Genomic DNA, 20,824 nt, shown 5'->3' with positions numbered 1-20,824 from the left:
ACCTTGAGCTTCAGTGGGTGTTTGCTGGTGATTGAGGATCTTAATCCTTCCTGTGCCTTGACAGTGATTTTGATATCCTTGATTCCACAATCATAATTATTAAACAGTACTCTTTCATCTCCAGTATCAGTTTGGATCAATCCCCACTTGGAAATGATGTGAACTATTCCCTAATGTGTCATGACAAATGTTTCTGCCGTGTCAGTCATTAATTTGTTCGAAAGAAGGGCTGTTACTTGTGGAATTTTCCACTCCAGTAATGAGGCAATTTAAATATTAGATTTCCCTGATCACATGTATTTTTGCCTCCTCAGCCAGTGCTGTTTGGACACGGCTCATCATTTCACCACATTCACCCTGTGCTCTGATGGAAAAGAACAAGACGGACTCTCAGAGTGTGGACGTGACCGAGTCCAATGCAGGACTTGTGCTGGATGAGCCTTCCAGACCTACATGGGGAAGTAAGCTGCAGTATATTCTCGCCCAGGTGGGATTCTCTGTGGGACTGGGAAATGTCTGGAGATTCCCCTACCTGTGCCATCAGAATGGGGGTGGTAAGCTTCTATGTTTTACTACTGGTTTATTCCACATTTCTTTCTGAAAATGTCGACTTGCCGGCAGACCCAGTGCCTGTTAGAATGACCTTCTGGCGGTGACTGTTTGTAAGTTGTTATATATGGAAGGCAGTGCAGCCTGATCCTGCTCCCCAGATAGTATTACCCTGAACTAAACTCCAAGCCAACAGGCAGCCCTCTACTGGGGCATCACCAAAAGAAATCACATAAACCAAAGCTGACAGACACACCCAGTAAGAAGAACTAACAGCACTCTTAACCTTCGCATGTCCCAAAGGATATATATTAATGTCAGTCAAGTCTTTTTGAGATGTGGTCAGTATTTGTAGGAAGCATGGCAGTCAACATGTACCTAGTGCACAACAGTGACTCATTCATCCTTCTGTTGAGAGCAGCCATGCTCACACACTGGAGACTGCATTTCATTAGTTTGGAACATGTGTTCACTGAGCCATTGCCAGACCTGAGGGCAGTTTCTGCGTTATTGGCTACAAGGTAGTAATTGCACAAAATCCAATTATCGCTCAGCTATGAGATCTTGAGCATATAGGAACAGGAGGAGACCATTTAGCCACTTCTCTCTCACTTGTCCCATCATTCAGCTCAACCCTTTCACTCCATTTACCCATCTTCCATTCCAAGTCCTTTAATGTTCTCAACCAGCAAATGGCTTTGAGTTGGTGAGCTCCAGTGAGCAGATGTATTGTGAAAAATCCTTGATTAGTGTTTCCATCGTTATTGTTCCAGGAGCTTTCCTTTTTCTTTACCTGATCCTGCTGGTGGTGATGGGAATCCCATTGTTTTTTCTGGAATTGGCAGCCGGACAGAGTATCCGACAGGGCAGTATTGGAGTCTGGAAACATATCAACCCACGGCTTTGTGGGATTGGGTTTGCGAGCTGTGTGGTGAGTGTGGCACTGGGGTGTGGGGAGTTGGGGAGTGTGGTTTGACGCTGAGACGATCAAGGATGGAAGTTGGGGGGGTGGGTGTTACACAATTGAGTGAGTGATGGAGGGCTATTACTGCATCTCTGCAGGGTTAGGTGTTTTTTTTAATTCCTTCATGGGGTGAGGCTCCTATAGGCAAGGGCAGCTTTTGTTGCCCTTTGATCTCTGTGTCTCACTCAGCCATTTAACCACATTACTATGGGTTTGGAGTCACATGTAGGCTAGACCAGGTAAAGACTGCAGATTTCCCTTTCCTGAGGGCATTTATGGTCCAGATGGGTTTACATGGTCAGTATGGAGTTAACTTTTAATAACACAATTTATTTTCTTGAATTCAAATTTCACCATTGGCTGTGCTGGGATTTGAACCCACGTTCGTGGGATTCTGCATACATTGTGCAATGACATTACCATTACACAACAGCCTCCCCAGTGTGTGGGTAAACTCTCTTCTTGTTTTGTGTGAGACATGAACCCTTTGTTTTCAGGGTAAGGTCACTGATATCCATGTTTGTCCAATGCTCAGGTTTGTTCCCTTGTCTCCCTCTATTATAATGTCATCATCGGCTGGAGTCTATTTTACTTTGGTCACTCCTTCCAGTATCCACTGCCCTGGGAATCCTGTCCCACTCTCGCCAACCAGACAGCAGCAGGTAGGTAGCTCATTCACTCCTGGTAAGCTTCCTGAAAAATAACCTCCTCACACCATTTCCCCTTTTCCCCTCCCTCCACCCGCTACTTCTCCTGACCCGCACCTTCTTCTCCCATCTCTCTCTCTCTCTGGCATTCTTTCGCGCGTTCTCTCGCGCTCTCCTGTTAATTTTGGCCAGTAGTCTGGATATGTTGTTTTTATTCCATGCTGCAGTCACTGAGTGCCTGGAGAGTTCCGCCACAACTTATTTCTGGTACCGTGAGGCCTTGAACATAACTGACTCTATCAGTGTCAGTGGAGGGCTGGATGCCACCATGACAGGTTGCCTGCTCGCTGCCTGGGTTATTGTGTGTCTCGCCATGATCAAAGGAATCAAATCCTCTGGGAAGGTAATGGATAATCCTTAGCCCTTCAATATTTTCTGTTTCACTGCGAGTATCTAGCACTGCTTCTGTGGTAGGGAGCTCCTAAGGCTGTGGCACTGTGTACCTGCTGTCCCCTGGGATTGCCCAGAAAGAGCCAGCTTTTCAAAAACAGTAGCACCTTTTAAAATGAGAATATTTCTGCACAGGAGGAAAGAGTTTCAATGCTAAAGTTCCTTTTAATTGAGGAAATGTTCCAAAAATTTAAGCAGAGTTAGAGGGAAGAGTATAACGAGGTTTTTATTTATTTTTGCAAGGCTTGGAATATGAGTTGGAGTTTAAGAGACTTTTCCAGGAAATGAAGACGAAATGAGGGTTGTGTTAGGTTCAGAATGCAGAGGCTTAGGCAGTTCCACTTACACCTTTGCAAATAGTGGGACCAGAGAGAGACGATGAAATACACAGGAGGCTGGACTAGTGAAAGGAATGTGAAGCCTGGAGGTGTTTGTAGGAATGGAGTACAGTATGACACGAAGACGAAGACAAAGATTTAGAATAAAATATTGTTACAACTGTGACAGGGCGACTATGCTGCTCAAATCCCACTACTTTCAGTCAAGGTACTATTAGATGTGTAGATTTAATGACAAAATGGCCAATTGTTTCCCTTTCCTCCTCCTCCTCCTCCCCAGAGTAAGAGATTTTCACCAGGCTTCTTTCATGAACTCCAGATAATCCATTAATTATAAGACAAAGCTCAGTCTTAAAAACAAGTGGCAAACTGGTTAACATCTACACTGTAGTGCAGATTAAGAAGTATAACTCTGTTTAGTTCCAAAGCGCAAACACTCACATAGGACAGTCAATGCAGAGATATTTTTTATCACTGGTCTGAAAAGAGAGGACATTATTTGTTGAATACTCATAGTCCACTGGGTTTCTTCCTGACAAAATCAAACTGTTCACAGCATTGACTGAATAAAGATCTTCCAAACACGACTTCAGTTTGAATGGAAATCAAGCTGGATCCAACTCTTTGGATAGTGATCACAGTTAAACTTTTCGTGGTTTTCACAGTAATTCAAATAATGAAGTTCAGAAACTTTATCAGGTTGCAAAGTACTTCAACTAAACAAGAATCTTACAGCTGGACTGCTGTTTTGCAGGTTTTCTTCCTATTTTCTCAGACCCTCAAAGTTTGTGAAACCAAAAACTAAGCCCAGAAAGGGTTGCTGGCCAACCATCAGCACAGGACCCCCATAGTCTCTTCCAAAGCCAGAATTTCCAACATTCAAAGGCCATTAATTTCATGTCTTAGCTCCCTAAAGGCTTTGCTTGGCTATTTTTTCAGTCATTTAATTTTCTGTAATCATCAGGTAGATCATAGCCCTTTTAAAGTGTTGACTTTGTTTCCGAGACATCACATTCACTCTCTTCAAACCTTTGGTAAAAACCCTTTTTCAATCCAGAAGGTGCCGACACTGTTCAATATCTTATACATTCCCTGTATAATCCATAAATACCAATACATATTCTTAACAAAGTTAAAGCTAAGAGGACAATTGTGTTGGATGAGTAAGCTTTAACGTACGGCAGAATATGAAAAGGTCTTTGTTGGATAGAACGGAGTTTATTGGCTGTGCAGATGATGTATTGGAATAAGAGGCTAGTGATGACAACATGGGATTATGGTGATAGAGGAGTTCAGAGCAGAGGTGAACACAACAGAGGTAAAACTAAGTGATTTTGGAGTTGAAGGAATACATAGTCTGAAAAATGTCTTAGGTCAAATAATAGCCCACAATCAACATCATGGGGTTACCATAAGACCATTAGACATAGGAGCAGAAATTAGGCCATTTGGCCCATCAAGTCTGCTCCACCATTCAATCATGGCATGATAAGTTTCTCAGCCACATTCTCCCGCTTTGTCTCTGTAAACCTTGATCCCTTTAACAATCAAGAACCTATGTATCTCCATCTTAAATATATTCAATGACCTGGCCTCCACAGCCTTCTGTGGCAGTGAATTCCATTGATTCACCACTCCGGCTGAAGAAGTTTTCTCCTTATCTCAGATCTAAAGGATCTTCCCTTTACTGTAAGGCTGTACCTTCGGGTCCTAGCCCCCACCCGGACCCCTCTCCCCGCCAATTGAAACATCTTGCCAACGTCCACTGTGTCCAGGCCATTTAGTATTCTGTAAGTTTCAGTTAAATCCCCCCTCATCCTGTAAACTCCATTGAGTATAGACCCAGAGTCCTCAAACGTTTCTCATATGTTAAGCTTTTCATTCCTGGGATCATTCTTGTGAACCTCCTCTGGACCCGCTGGGGCCCAAAATTGCTCACAATACTCTAAATAACCAGAAACTGAACAGGACTAGCCATATAAACATGCTGGCTACAAGAGCAGGTCAAAGACTAAGAATACTGTAGCAAGTTACTCACCTCCTGACTCCCCAAGCCTTTCCACTATCTGCAAGGCACAAGTCAGGAATGTGATGGGATACTCCCCATTTGCCTGGACGAGTGCAGCTCCAACAACACTCAAGAAGCTTGACACCATCCAGGACAAAGCTCACTTGATTGTCACTACATCCACAAACATCCAATACCTCCACCACTGACGCTCAGTAGCAGCAATGTGTACCATCTACAAGATACACTGCAGAATTTCTGCAAAGGTCTTTAGACAGCACCTTTCAAACCCACGACCACTTCATCCAGAAGGACAAGGGCAGCAGGGACAGTGGAACACCACCATCTGCAAGTTCCCCTCCAAGCCCCTCACCATCCTGAAATATATCTCCGTTCCTTCACTGTCACTGAGTCAAAATCCTGGAATTCCCTCCCTAAGGGCATTGTCGGTGAACTTCCAGCACATGGACTGCAGCAGTTCAAGAAGGCAGCTCACCACCTCCCTCTCGAGGGCAACAAGGGACGGGCAATAAATACTAGCCCGGGCAATAAATACTGGCCCAGCCAATAACCCCCATATCCTGTGAGAGAATAAAACAAAGGAGATGAGCCTTGGAGTTGGGACTGATGGGACTGGTGTTAGATGATAGCATCCCTCCACTGTGGAAGTATGCCATGTAGGTGTGAATGAATGGAGTTCAGGGTAGGCTGAATGGCCTGTTTGCATTCCTACTTTCCTCAGACAGACATTTGCATACAGTTACCGGAGTTTTTGCTTATGTTCAGCAGAGGGTTACAGTAACATGATCGCCATGATTTCCCTTGCAGGTGATGTACTTCAGCTCCATCTTCCCATACGTGGTGCTTTTCTGTTTCCTCATTCGAGGTCTCCTTCTGGAAGGTTCCATAGATGGAATTCGCTACATGTTTACTCCTAAGGTAATATTGAGAGGGATGGAGAGGGCCTTTTTCTGGAACACTGACCAGAGGAGAGGCCTCGCCCCGGGCCACTTGACGGGGGTCTCAGACTTAAATTTATTCACCGTTTTTCCTCCCACAGCCTATATTCTGCTTCATGTAGTAAACCTGGTTCCCAGCCAAGATGGCTGAGTGTGATGTGTAACTGGAGCTAAGGCTGAATATTTCCATCCCTTGCCCAGTAACATCGAACTAATGATAGGATTTCTAATGCTATCCTGACTGAGAACCACGGATGAATTGGGACCAAAACCTACAGGCAGCTGATTCCTACAGCCCAGTTCCACAGGCAGCATTGTCTGACCCAGTAACAGGGTTCCTCACATTCCTGTTCCCCATTGAGATTGACCCCACAGCTTGTGAGCATTCTCCTTTGACCCCTCAATGTCCCCAATTAGTGTTGATAGTAAGCTAATGTGTCTGAGGCTCCAAACTGTCAGAAAACAACCTTCATTGAGAGGCTGAACCCAATAACAGCTTAATAAAAACCCAAAGAACTGTAGATGTTGTAAATCAGAAACTGCTGAGCTTTTCCAGCAACTTCTGTTTTTGTTTCAAGTAACAGCTTAGTTCTGTTTTTGACTCTCAAGATTCTAAGATGACAACAGTTTGTGGCATTTGTACCTGATTTCTTAACAATATGACAGCAATTCAAGCTGATTTGATCCTGAGCTTTTCAGTTCTTAAAGATCCATGTCAAAGAACTTTACTGTGTGTCTAACCCTGTGCTGTCCCTGATGTGGGAGTTTTGATGGGGACGGTTTCAAGGGAGCTTCACTTTCCATTTAGAGGAGTAGAGGGCGCTTTAGTCTGTATCTAACGCTGTGCTGTAGATGCCATGCAGAGAGCTTGGGCCTCATGGCACACAGAGTGGAAATTTCACTTTTATAGGTAAATTAAGTGATCGTGTGTTCCCGAGGGAAGCAACATTTCAGATAAAGTGCTGTTTCCATTTGCTATGATTGAGTTAAATTTAAAGATTCATAAATGCCCTATTTAAAGTTGTTGGTTTCTTTTGAAGGTTGAGATCTTGATCGATACCCAAGTATGGCGACAAGCTGCTACCCAAGTGTTCTTTGCCCTGGGCCTAGGCTTTGGAAGTGTTATTGCTTATTCCAGCTACAATACCCGCACCAATAATTGCCATTTTGATGCTTTCCTTGTCTCCTTCATCAACTTCCTGACATCTGTGTTTGCTACGTTAGTTGTTTTTGCGGTGCTAGGATTCCGGGCTAACGTACTCACTCAGAAATGTGTGGCAAGGTTTGGCACCTTTTTACTTTCAGTGATAGAATTTTCAGTAATGTTACCTTTTTATAAATTTGTTAAAAAAGCATTTAATTATAGCAATAAATAGATTGTGTGTGGATCAAAGTTAACTACCTAAAGTGTTATTGAAAGTTTATATAGTTAACAGGTTTGAAAAATTACATAATGTTTGAAGTTATCATACAGCCAGTCAGTTCACACTGCACCTTTATGGGAGAGGTTTAAATTTGGGATCCACAAGACCCATCGTCATTTCCGCTCAGTCCTAGACTGTCCTGAGTTGGGTATAGATTTTTATGGTTTGTGGCTATTGATTAAAAGTTTGTATTGTGTTTCAGGAACAGCCTCAGAGTGATTGACCTGATTGATAATGGAGTTTTGAACAGGAGTTTAATTCCAGAATCTCTCAACTTTTCGACTGTATCAAATCAGCAATACAGAGAGTGGTTTGACTCGGTGAGATCAGTATTAATCCCTCATCATATCCAACAATGCAAACTCGAACAAGAAATGCAAAAGGTAATTTGCTCATGCCACTTCATCAAGCTGGGATTCTGTAAATGAAAGATGAAGGGAAAAGGGTGTTTCTCTCTGATTCACTGGGAGGCATAATGGCTCAGTGGTTAGCAATGCTGCCTCACAGCACAAGGGACCTGGGTTTGATTCCAACCTTGGGTGACTGTCTGTGTGCAGTTTGTATATTCTCCCTGTGTCTGCGTGGGTTTCCGCCAGGTGCTCCGGTTTCCTTCCACAGTCCAAAGATGTGCAAGTTAGGTGGATCGACTGTGCTAAAAACTTGCGCCATAATATATAGGGATGTGCTGGTTAGGTGGGTTAGCCATGGGAAATGCAGGGTTTTGGGAATAGGGACTGGTTTTGGGTGGGATGCTGTTCAGAGGCTAAATGATGGGCCAAATAGCTTCTTTCCACACTGTAGGGATTCTACAATTTGTCTGAAAGGGAAATGCTGTGTAATGAAGTTTGGCTGATGTATTGATTCTCTCTCTGTCTCAGGGTGTCGAGGGAACAGGCCTCGCCTTCATCGCTTTCACAGAAACTATCACACACTTCCCTGCCTCACCATTTTGGTCTATCCTGTTTTTTCTAATGTTGCTAAATTTGGGTATGAGCACAATGTTTGGAAACATGCAAGGAATTCTCACTCCCCTGCTTGACAACTTCTCCTGTCTGGCTAGGAGGAAGTCCATTTTCACAGGTAATGTGTAGTGGAATGACTGAATCAACATTGGCAGTAACGGAATGGTCACACTGGTATTTAGCAAAGAACATAGCTACCCTTCCTCTCTGATCCAATCCAACTAATGTCAAAAGCTGTAGAACTGGAAAAACTTATGTTCCCATTTAAATTGTTCATCGCATCCTGTTTGCAACCTTTTATGATTGACCTTCACTTCATCCTCCTCCAATGCCTCCCTGATATTGTCCAATGGGTGGGACTGCTCCTGCCAGGTTCTGTTCTCATTTATTTCATAGAGAATCAACTGCAATGGCTTCACTTTCCACTCCTGCACTGACACCTCAGTGTACTCAAAGAACCTTGACTTCGTCCTATTTCTCATCTGCTTTCTGCCCGTTACTGAGATGATCAAGAAACAGAACGCTCATTTCCACATGTCATTGCTGACCCCCAACCCGATCTTGCCCAACCCAAACTACACCAACCCCCTTGACCCCTTCCACTGCCTCTAAACTGTTAGGCAACTTGACCAGTATCCAGCATTGGAGGATCACCTATTTCCTGTAATTAAATATTCAGAAGTCTGAAGCCGTTACCCTCTCTGTCAAAAACTCCATTCCCTAGAAGCCAACTCCATCTCTCTCCCTGGTAGCCATCCAAGATGAAATCAGTCAGTTTATATTCCTGGTGTTGTATTTGACACTGAGATAAGGTTCCAGTCACAAATCCATGTTGTCATTAAGACTGCCCCTATTGCCAATTCTATGGCATCCTCTAACTCTACTCTGCATCAATGAATCTGCTGAAATCCTCATCCATGCAGTTTTATCTCCTGACTTGATTATTTCAACACGCTCCTGCTCAGCCTTCCACACTCCATCCAAAATTCAGCTGCCCTCGTCCCATGTCCTTGTGTGAAGTCCTGTTCACCCTCCGTGCTCAATAACTTACATTAGATCTTGGCCTTTTGATGATATGGTATTCAAATTATTTTTCTTGTTTACAAATCCTCACAAGGTCTCTGCCCACCTCATCTTTGTGATCCCCTGCAACCTTCCAAGATCACTACCCTCCTGCAATTCATGTACATCCCTGATTTTCATTGTTCCACCTTTGTTTCACCTTCTAGCAGCCAAATCTCTCACCTCCCTAACCCTCTCATTGCCCCTTGTCTTTAGTATACTTCTTAAAAATATATGTTTTTCACCAAGCTTTAGGTCACTTGTATGATATTTCCTTTACGTGGCCAAGTGTCATTTTCCTTGTTGAGTAGTATTTCCTGTGAAATATCTTAGGATATTACTTTAGAAAGGCTTTATAAATACAAGTTGTCATAAAGTTATATGGCACGGAAACAGACCCTTTGGTCTATCCAGTCTGTGCTGAACATAATCGCTAACTAAACTAGCCCCACCTACCTGCTCCTAGCCCATAACCCACCAAACCTTTCTTATTTATGTCCTTATCGAAATGTCTTTTAAATGTTGTAACAGTGCTCACATCCACCACTTTCCCAGGAAGTTTACTCCACACGCGAACCACCCTCTGTATAAGAAAAAAAAATTGTCCCCCATGTCTTTTTTAAAATCTCTCTCCCCTAGTCTTTGCTCCCTAATCTTGAAATTCTCCATTCTAGGGAAAAGACAACTACCTTTAACCCTATCTATACCACTCACGATTTTATAATCCTCTATAAGGTCACCTGTCAATCTCCTACGCTCCAGTGGAAAAATGTCACAGGCTATCTAGCCTTTCTTTATAATTCAAACCTTTGATACTCAGCAACATCCTGGTAAATCTCTTCTGAACCCTCTCCAGCTTTAATAATATCCTTTCTATAACTGAGCGACCAGAACTGGATACAGTACTCCAGAAGGGGCCTCACCTGTACAATCTCAACATGACTTCCCAACTCCCATACTCAAAAGGACCGAGCAATGAAGGCGAACATGCTAAATGCCTTTTTAACCACCCTATCTATATGTGATGCAAACTTCAAAGAATTACAGGTAGTTCTGCTGTAACACGTTTCGTTAATGCGAATTGGCTGTAACACAATTGATAAATAGTGGATGCTGTTTCGACAACATGAACTTTCTGCTGTGCAAGTATATAGCGATTTTCTCAAATGGTTTCCCTATAATGTGATTTTCTATAGCATGAGGTCACACAAGAACACAACTATAGTGTTATAGGAGAACTGCCTGTATGCACCTGAAACCCTAGGTCTGTCTGTTCTACAACAGTACCCAAGGCCCTACCATTAATTGTAAAAGTCCTGCCTCTGTTTGTTGTACCTCATGTTTCATAGAATCTCTTCAGTTCGGCCCATCGAGTCCACACCGACCTTTCGAAGAGCATCCCACCCAGACCTACTCCCTACCCCTGTAACTCTGCATTCCCTATGGCTAACCCACCTAGCCTGCACATCCCTGGACACTATGGGCAATTTAGCATGGCCAATCCACCCTAACCTGCACAGTTTTGGAGTGAGGGAGGAAAATGGAGCACCTGGAGAAAACCCACACAGATTTATCCAGATTCCACTCCTTCTGCCATTTTCCAACCCATTGACCCATTTGATCAAGATCTGTCTGTAATCTTGGAAAACCTTCTTCACTGTCTACTATGTCACCAATTTTGGTGTCGTCCACAAACTCACTAACCATGCCTTCTATTTCTCATCCAAATAATTTATATAAATGACAAACAAAAGAGGACCCAGAACCGATCCCTTTGAAACACCACTGGTCACAGGCCTCCAGTCCGAAAAGCAACCCTCCACCCCCACTCTCTATTTCCTGGTGTTAAACCAATTATGTATCCAATTGGTAAACTCACCCTGAATCCCATGTGACCTAACTTTACTAATTAGTCTACCATGCTTACCTTATCAAAGACTTTGCTAAAGTCCAAATAAGCAACATCTACTTCTCATCAATCTTTTCATTTAACCAAAATGCAATATCTCACATTTACCCAAATTAAAGTCCATCTCCCACTCCTCAGCCCATTGATCCAATTGATCAAGATCTCTTTGTAATCTTAGATAAACTTCTTTGCTGTGTTGTTGGGCTCAGGTCCAAAGCTGTTTCCCATTTCTGCACTAATTTAAACTCTGACAGCTTTGGTAAACCATGAACTGTATGTTATGCTCTGATTTGCCAATTCTTTGCTAGCGAGGGAGTAGGCCATTCAGCCCCTTAAACCTGTTGAGTACCTGATTTGTCACTACAGCTCATGTAACACCTCATTATCCTTTTAATCTAGTGGTCTGCTGCATACTGGGGTTTGTTATTGGAATGATATTTACACAGCGTTCTGGAAACTATTTTGTGACCATGTTTGATGATTACTCTGCGACACTGCCTCTGATCGTAGTGGTTCTGTTTGAGCTGATTGCTGTGGCGTGGGTCTACGGAGCTGACAGGTACATTCATAGTCTTGGTGTTCAGGCTCCATTTGTAGTGTTTATTCTCTCTCTCTCTCTCTTAATCTTTTCCTTTCTCTCTTGCTTGTTTTCACTCTCATCATTAGAGATAAAATCATCTGTTTGCTAATTCATTATACTATTCCCTAAATCCTTTCTCCATTTGATGACTCTTTAATTAACATTTTCCTCTGCTGCTTTTGCATTCTGTTTACACATGGCAGCCTCACTCTCTCTGTCCAGTTTAACTCTTTTTTTCTTTCCCTTTTTATCTGGTCTTTTTGACATGTTGAAAGTCAAGCAGGACACACACTCTCCTAAGTCAGTCCTTGTACTACAAACACAAGTTAATATTCATGCTGAGGAAACTCTGGCTTTTGGGAGAGCAGCTGTAAAAAGGGCAGTAAGAGATTTCTTTGTTGGTGGAGGTGATCCTGCTGAACAAATTAACTTTCTATTGAAAACTCAAATTCTCTTCAACACCGTCCTCATCAGACACTGCCAGGACAGTGATAGCGCAGGGTTAGATACAAAGTGAAGCTCCTTCTAATCTTTTAAACCGAAAATGAAGCTGTCTCTACACCGTCCCCATCAAACACTCTTAGGGGTTGTGACTTAGAATCCAGGTTGTAGGTGAGTTGTAATTTGAGGTTGTTTGTTGCAGGTTTATAGATGATATCCAGGCTATGATTGGTCACCGTCCTGTTGTTCTATACAAGTACCTGTGGAAGTTTGTATGTCCCAGCATAATGGTTGCTCTGCTGTTGGCTAGTCTGATTCGCATGTGCATCAAGCATCCACAATATCAATCATGGAACCAAGAGAAGGTAAGACCAATCACAGCTTGTTTAAAAATTATTTCTATGAAACAAAATGACTGGGAAAGTTCTTTGCAGGATGGTTTGACTTTAATTCAGGAGGTACAGAGAACTCTGAGTAGGCTGCATTAGCTGCATGCCACTCTTCACCGATCTCTCCAACTTTGATTAGGAGAGTGGGGCTGGTGCCACTTTAAAATCACTGTGCTAGTAAAATTCTTTTCCTGTCGCTGGGTCAAAATCCTGGAATACCCCTCCAAGGACATTGTGGGTCAACCAACAGCAGGTGGACTAGCGGTTCAAGAAGGCAGCTCACCCCCACCTTCTCAAGGGGCAACGAGGGACAGGCAATAAATGCTGGGCCCAGTCAGTGACCCCCACATCCCACAAAAGAAGTTTTTAAAAATTTACATTAATGTGGCCTTGGCTTAAGTTGCTTGGGAGGATGTAGGGGGGAAGCATAATTCCTGCAGTCATTAGGAAAGAGGGCAACCATGTGAGATCCTTACTGGTGTCAGTTCAGATTTAATCTCTAGATGTTTCACTGCCCTCTACCATAAAATAGATTAAAATCTCTGTAAATTTATGTTGGCATTAATGTAAAAAGCTTCCTCTCTTTGACACATCAGTGTACTTGGAATACTTACTGGACAGTTACAGAGTAAAGTCCCCTCTACTCTGATTTTTTCTTAAAACAGAAGAAACAAAATACACTGTTCCCATCAAACACTCCCAGACAGGTACAGCACAGGGTTAGATAGAGCATAACTCCCTGTACTCTTTTAAACTGAAAGTAAAGCTCCCTTGACACTGTCCCCATCAAACACTCCCAGGACAGGTACAGCACAGGGTTAGGCACAGAGTAAAACTGTCTCTACACTGTACCAAAAGAGTGCTGTTTACTGCAGATGTACCAAACCTGGAGTTCACTGCCTGTTGGCATTTCAACTTCTGTTCACTGGAGATGGGAGGTTGCAAATCAAAGACCTCAAGATGATGTGTGGGCCCAGGTCCTATGTAAAAATAGATGATGTTTTTGAAGTTGCGTCTGTTTGAAGTTTACTGAGAGTTTGGTATGAATCTTTACTCATTGTCTTTTGCTGTTTCCAGGCAGAGGAGATACTGCTGGACTACCCTGGTTGGGCATTAGCCATGATGATCCTCCTGATCATCTTCGCTTGTCTGCCCATCCCCCTCATGTACATCCAGTACATGGTGCAGGACAGGCTGAATAGAAACACGGCCTACACAGAGTGTGTCTACATCAGGGGCGATGAAGATAATGAACCCACCCTCCCTGTGAATGGGAATGAGGAAGTGGAACCTGGGAGAAATGGCTATCTGAAGGTTGAGACTGACGAGGAAGGGCTGGAAAGAGCAGAGCTGCTGGCAGAAGAGGAGGACGCACTTGAAATGGATGACATGTCACATGACAAAAAAGATGAATTGAGTATCAAAGCCTAGTAACTCCCATGGAGTTCATTTGCCCATTTTAGATACTATCCTTGAGCCTTCAATATTTTTAAAAAACAAAAATATGCTGCAAACATTTTTAACAACTAACTACAAGAGCAAACTCTGTCTTTTAATGAGGTGCTCATCTGTCTGAGTGGGTGCTAATTTTTCTAAAGTACGTAATGGAACACTGGCTTGTTTGACAAGCTCTGGTTATACTGAAATTTGCGACCTGAAATCACCAAACTGGAATTAATTTGAATTTTTAAAAATTCACCAACAATGCAAAAAATCCTGATGAAGAATTCACAAGTTATCAGAAAGGAAATAGTATTAACTCTCAATCAGTTGGGAGTTACGTGTGAAATGGGGCTGGGGTGTGAAGTGGGGAGATAGATGTTTGGGATAGGGATTGTGAGTAACGATTGGGAGTAACTGGGCAGTTGGGAATGAGATGGGGTGGGTGGGAAGGTTATAGCAACACTTCAACGTGGGAGCCTACCTGATCAAGTATTCAGACAGTCGGCTGGGACACTTGAGCAAAATGTATTGATCTCAGCAAAAGAAAACATCTGCCTTATGCGACCAAGAAGATGCAGGCAAGGCTCTGGGTACCAGCCACGGAGAGAAACAGAACATTGAGAGTCGAAGAGAGCAGCAAGTTTCCATGTAGTTCTAGATCTCACGGCAGCATAACTGGGAGCATTGCCAAGGGTGATTCAACGTACTGAGCAGAATTCTGGGCTCCCATTAACCTCGTGCTTGTCTGTACCTCTCTAACTGTGATATTGATGTGGAGGTGCCAGGGTTGGACTGGGGTTGACAAAGTCAGAGGTCATACAACACCAGGTTATAGTCCAACATGTTTGTTTGAAATCACAAGCTTTCGGAGCACTGCTGCTTCGTCAGGTGAAGTCACAACCCTCTGGTCCTGAAGGAAATGCTGTTGTGATAGTAGATGCATTATTTGAAATCTTCCAAACTACCCTAGATTCTGGAAAAGTCCCAGCCAATTGGAAAACCCCACATGAAGGATCTCCTTGCATTGGAAGCAGTTCAGAAAAAGCTCACTTGGCTAATTCCTGGATGAAGATTCCACAATAGGAGTAATATTGGACTCAAAAAGATTAACTCAGTTTGTCTGCACAGATGTTGCCAGACCTGCTGAGGTCTTCTGCACTTTGCTTTTATTACAGGGATTGAAAGAGTTATCTTTTGAGAAAAGATGAGTAATTTGGAATTGGTAGGTTCATTGGAGTTTAAAAGACCTGAGAGATGATACTATCAGAATATATAAAATCCTTAGGGAACTTGATAAGGCGGATGCTGAAGGATGTTTCTTGTGGGGAGTCTACAATGAGGGGACACAGTTTCAACATAACTTATCTCCCATTTATGATGGAGATTAAAAAATAAATTTCTTCTAAGTTGTTGGTCTTTGGAATTCTTCTTGCTAGAAAGCAGTGAAGGCTAGATGATGTGTATATTCAAGGCTGAGTTAGAAAGATTTTTGATTGACAGGGGGCTCAAATGGATGGAGGGGGATTGTTACCGAGAGGAGAATTAACGGCATAATCAAATCAGCAATGATAAAATTGAATGACAGAGCAGGCTGGAGGGCTAAATGACCTATTCCTGCTCCTAATTCTTAGATCTTATTCTTCCAAGTGAATGTTTGGGTGGAAGTGAGATGGCCGTGTTGGTTGGGAGTTGGCTGATGGTTTATGAGCACTGTCTCAGTTTTAGTCTTCCAGGTGTAGTCCACTGAAGGTGGTCAGGGATTGTTGGCTCAAACAGCTGACCTCTTTTCTCTCTCGCAGATTGCCCTTGTTGGGTAGAAGGTTATAACACCAGTTTCAGTGTTTAATTGGGTATCAGCTTTCCATGTGTTGATGTACATATAACAGACTCTCCATAGAGGAAATTGCCTTTGTCTTTGAAATGTTGTCATTATGATGCCAATAAAGGGGGCTGCTCACCCAGTTAAGTGGGGAGTATTCCATCACAATCCTGACTCATACTTTGTCGATTGTGGACAGGCTTTGGGAGTCCACAGTATTTAATTAGCTAGTTCAGTCCAGTTCCTAGTCAATGATAGCCCCCAAGATGTTGATTCCGGGAGTCAATCCTGATAGTTTTTTTTTCCTTTTTTTTCATTCAAGGGATGAGGGCATCACTGGCTATGCCAGCATTTATTGCCCATCCCTAATTGCCCAGAGGACAGTTCAGAGTCAACCACATTGCTGTGGGTCTGGAGTCACATGTAGGCCAGACCAGGTAAGGATGGCAGCTTCCTTCTCTAAAGGATATTAGTGAGCCACATGGGTTTTTCCAATGGATTCATGGTTGTCAATAGATTCTTAATTCTAGATATTTATTGAATTCAAATTCCACCATCTGCCATGGCAGCATTCGAACCTGGGTACCCAGAATGTTAGATAACAAGGTGTAGAGCTGGATGAACACGGCAGGCCAAGCAGCATCAGAGGAGCAGGAAGGCTGACGTTTCAGGCCTAGACCCTTCTTCAGAAAAAAAAACCAGAATGTTATCTGTGTCTCTGGATTAACAATCCAATGATAATACCACTGGGCCATCACTTCCCCTTAGTGATAGTAATACTGTTGAAAGTCATGGAGAGAAAGTTGGATTCTCTCTGTTTGGAGATGGTCATTGCCTGGCACTTGTGTGGCACAAATGTTACTTGCCATTTATCAGCCTAAGCCTGAATGTTATCTCGGTCTTGCTGCATTTGTGAATAACTTGCTTCAATATGTGAGGAACTGCAATTGGCATAAAGCATCAGCAAGCATTACCACTTCTGACTTCATGATAGAGGAAAGGTAATTGAGGTTAGATTGGAAAGACAGGGCTTGTTTGTACTGGTGTTTAGAAGAGTGAGAGTTGATTTGATTCAAATGTAGAAGATCCTGAATGGTCTTGACAAGGTTGATGTGGAAAAAACATTTCCTCTTGTGAGTGAGTCAAGAACCAGGGGACACAGCTTTAAAATCAGGGTCTTTCTGGACAAAAATGAGGGGAATTTTTTCTCTGAGGGTTGTGTGTCTTGAGGACTCTGCCTTAAAAGGTGGTGCAAGTGGATACTTTTAAGGTGGAGGTGATTGATTCTTGAGAACAACAGAATTGGAGGTTATCCGGGCAGATGGGAATGTAGAATTCAAGACACAAACAGATCAGTCATGATTCTGATGAATGGTGGAGCAAGTTTGAAAATCGAACAAGATCCTTCTGCTTCTATTTCATGTGTTTGAAGCAGCTGAAGAAAGCCTAGGACACTACGTGAGGAATTCCCACTGTGATGTCCTTGGACTGAGATGATGTAGCCTACAAAATGAGAATCATCTTCCTTTGTGCCAGTATGACTCCAGGATGTTTAGAATTTTCCCCAGATTCCTATACACTTTTTTTTAGGACTCCTTGATGACTTCAGTCAGCATTTGACTAATTGTGCCAAAGGTGGTCATACTCGCCTCAATTCTGGCATTTAGCTCTTTTGCCCTCGTTTTGGCCAAAGCTGTAATTAAGTCAGGAGCTGAGTAATTCTGGCAGAATCCAAACTGAGCATCAGTGAGCAGGTTATTGCTGAGTACCTGCTATCTGATGGCAGTGTCAATTTCCTGATGAACAAGAGTAGACAGAGAGCAGTAATTGGCTGAGTTGGGCATTCCTGGCTAATTTTCCACATAGTTGGTTAGCTGCCAGTGTTGTTGCTGTACTGGAACAGCTTGGATAGGGGTGTAGCTATTTCTGTAGCACAAGTCTTCAGTACTGTTCCTGGCATGTTGTCAGGGCCCATAGCTTTTGTAGCATCTATTGCCTTCAGCCTTTTCTTGATATCACCTGAATTAAACTGAATTGGTTAAAGATGACACCTATGATGCTGGAGACCTCAGCAGCAGGTTGAGATGGATAAACTACTCGACATTTCTGACTGAAGATTATTGCAAATGCTTCAGCTTTTTCTTTTGCATTGACGTTATAGGCTCCCTAATCATTGAGAAAGGGGATATTTTTAGAGCCTTCTCCAGTGAGTTGTTTCATTGTCTACTATCATTCACAACTATATATGGCAGGAATAGTAGGAGCTGCCGATGCTGGAGAATCTGAGATAACAAGGTGTAGAGCTGGATGAATACAGCAGGCCAAGCAGCATCAGAGGAGCAGGAAGGCTGACGTTTTGGGCCTAGACCCTTCTTCAGAAAATCAGGAGATGCTGGCGCATTGCTGCGAGTGTGTGTTTCAGGAGTCGCAGGGAGAAACGCTTCTGAAGGATCTCAATGTTCTGAACGTAGACATTGTCACGGTTGGGTCTAGGCCCGAAACGTCAGCTTTCCTACTCCTCTGATGCTGCTTGGCCTGCTGTGTTCATCCAGCTCTACACCTTGTTATCTTATATATGGCAGGACTAAGGATCTTGGATCTGATTCATTGATTTTGGAATTGCTTAGCCTGTCTATTGCATGCTGCTTCTGCTTTGTCATGCAAATAAGTCCTGTGTTGTAGCTTCACCAGTTTCACACCTCATGTATAGGTATATCCAGTGCTGCTCCTGGCATGCCCTCCTACGCTTTTTATTGAACCAGAGTTAATCTCATTGCCTAAATAAAAGTGAAATACTGTGTATACTGGTAATCTAAAACAAATGTAGAAAATAGCAGCGAAACTCAGCTGGTCTGGTAGCATCTGTGGGGAGAGATACCCAACATTACAAGTCTAGAAGGACTTCTTCAGAGCCCAACTGGACTTGAAACATTAATGCTTTTTCTCTCCGCAGATGCTGCTAGACCTGCTGAGTTTCCACAGTATTTTGTTTCAATCCCACAGTTTGATGCATTGGTAGAGTTGGGGATATGCTGGGCCATGAAGTTACAGACTGTGGAAGAGCATAATTCTGCTGATGCTGATAGCCCACAGTACCTCATAAATGCCCAACATTGAGTTGCTAGATCTGTTTAGAATCATTCCCATTTAGCATGGTAGTGCCACACAACACAATGGAGAGTATCCTAACTGTGAAGACAAGACTTTAACTCCACGAGAACTGGATGATGATCATGCTCACTGATACTGTCATGGACAGAAAGACGTGTAGATTGGTAAGGATGAAATCAAGTAGTTTTTGCACTATTTGGTTCCCTCGCCACCTGCCATAGATCTAGTCAAGCAGCAGTGTCCTTTAGGACTCAAAAGCTCAGAAGGTAGTGTTGCTACTGAGCAACTGTTGGTGACGGACTTTGGACTTCCCCATCCTAATTACATTCTGTGCCCTTGCCACCTTCAGTCATTTTTCAATTGGTGTTCAACATGAAGAAGTACTAATTAATCAGTGGTTTACTTTCCCATCTTTGACCTGATGCCTTGAGACTTCACGGCGTCCCGACACTATGCTCAGGGCAATTCCGTCCCAATTGTATACCACTGCCACCACTTTTGGTGAGTTTGTCTTGGCAGGGCAGGACATAACCAAGGATGGTGATGGTGCAATGTATGTTAGGTATCCTTCAGTGTGTTTGACAAAGTAAAATTATTGCTTGGTTTTGGACAGAGGGTGCCATTGTCATTTCTGATGTCAAGGTCAATGCTGAGGAGTCTGTCTAGTTTATTCTTATTCAACTTTTCTAAATAGCTTGATACAAATCAATGTCTTTCTTGGACAATTCAGAGGGCAGTTAAAGATAGTCACATTGCTATGGGTCTGGTGTCACATATAGGCCAGACAGGGCAGGGACAGCAGATTTTCCTAAAATACACTAATGCCCAATTGGGTTTTTATAGTTGGGCAGATCTCCCCTCCATAGAGAAGCAGAATAAAAAGCCAGCACTTGTTCAAATGCAAATGAACAGTTTGGCTGTCAGACCTCACTGCTGTTTTTTTCATAGCAGTGGGTTGCTGGGTTTAATTTCCACAAAATAAAAGACTGAAATTATTCAATGGGGCACCATGCCAAAGAGTAAATTGTCCAATCTGTCATATTCTTCACTGTGACAGATTTGAATTTCATTGTCTGAGATTTTCAAAATTTGAGCATAGGTACAAACATAAATTGTGTGTGGTGTGCATGCATAAGTGAACGTGTGATTTTGTGTATGCACATCTATGTATGTGTTTTCATGGGTGTACATTTATCATATTGTTACAAACTTGTAATAAAGTATTTCTGTCTCCGAAGGACTGGACAATCCAGTAGTTCAACTGTTTACAAAATTAATGTTGGGAGCCATTAACTTTTAAAATTAACCATTGGTTTAAAAAGTGTTATCTGTGCTCCACCTGAACCATTTCATAAGGAAATACTGAGTATTTTTGAAGAGCATTGCATGAAAATAAAATCATATGTACAGCACAGACCAGTGTGAAGTTGTGATGTGTTAGTGATTATCCATTAACACCTCATTGGGAGGTAGACAGTTAAGGTGGGTATGGGAGTGGGAGTTATAGGGGGTATTGGGCTGTGTGTGTGGGGCCGTTAGTGGGGTTGGTGTGTGGTGGGTATGGGGGGGTATGTTGGGGTGTGTGGTGGGGTATGGGGAAGAATGACTGACAGTATTGGAGTGTGGGGGAGATACTGGGGGAGAATGACAGTATTTGGGGTGTGGGGGGGTACTGTGTGTTTGGGGGGGTTATTGGAGTGTAGGGTGATACTGGGGAGAATGACAGTATTGGGTGAGGGGGGTAATACTGGGAGAGAATGATGGTGTGG

General features: G+C 42.9%; 1 protein-coding gene across 2 annotated transcripts in view; it reads left to right on the top strand.

Moving 5' to 3' along the window:
• Positions 1-20,292, top strand: part of LOC109925494 (sodium-dependent neutral amino acid transporter B(0)AT2-like) — a 29,177-nt gene extending 8,885 nt beyond the window's left edge. For both annotated transcript variants that reach the window (XM_048592413.1, XM_020525434.2), the window contains exons 2-12: positions 315-554; positions 1,323-1,480; positions 2,049-2,175; positions 2,388-2,563; positions 5,785-5,895; positions 6,956-7,197; positions 7,542-7,722; positions 8,218-8,419; positions 11,672-11,831; positions 12,496-12,658; positions 13,760-20,292. In XM_048592413.1, the coding sequence (XP_048448370.1) occupies positions 368-554; positions 1,323-1,480; positions 2,049-2,175; positions 2,388-2,563; positions 5,785-5,895; positions 6,956-7,197; positions 7,542-7,722; positions 8,218-8,419; positions 11,672-11,831; positions 12,496-12,658; positions 13,760-14,113 (2,061 nt within the window). In that variant the 5' untranslated portion in view covers positions 315-367 and the 3' untranslated portion in view covers positions 14,114-20,292. The remainder of the gene's footprint in view (positions 1-314; positions 555-1,322; positions 1,481-2,048; positions 2,176-2,387; positions 2,564-5,784; positions 5,896-6,955; positions 7,198-7,541; positions 7,723-8,217; positions 8,420-11,671; positions 11,832-12,495; positions 12,659-13,759) is intronic.
• The last annotated feature ends 532 nt before the right edge of the window (positions 20,293-20,824 follow it).

The sequence above is a fragment of the Rhincodon typus genome, unplaced genomic scaffold (assembly GCF_021869965.1).
Source record: "Rhincodon typus isolate 14 unplaced genomic scaffold, sRhiTyp1.1 hic_rhity00001171, whole genome shotgun sequence".
Classification (NCBI taxonomy): Eukaryota; Metazoa; Chordata; class Chondrichthyes; order Orectolobiformes; family Rhincodontidae; genus Rhincodon; species Rhincodon typus.
Note: the sequence above shows the minus strand (reverse complement) of the source record. Positions and strands in the feature narration are given on the sequence as shown.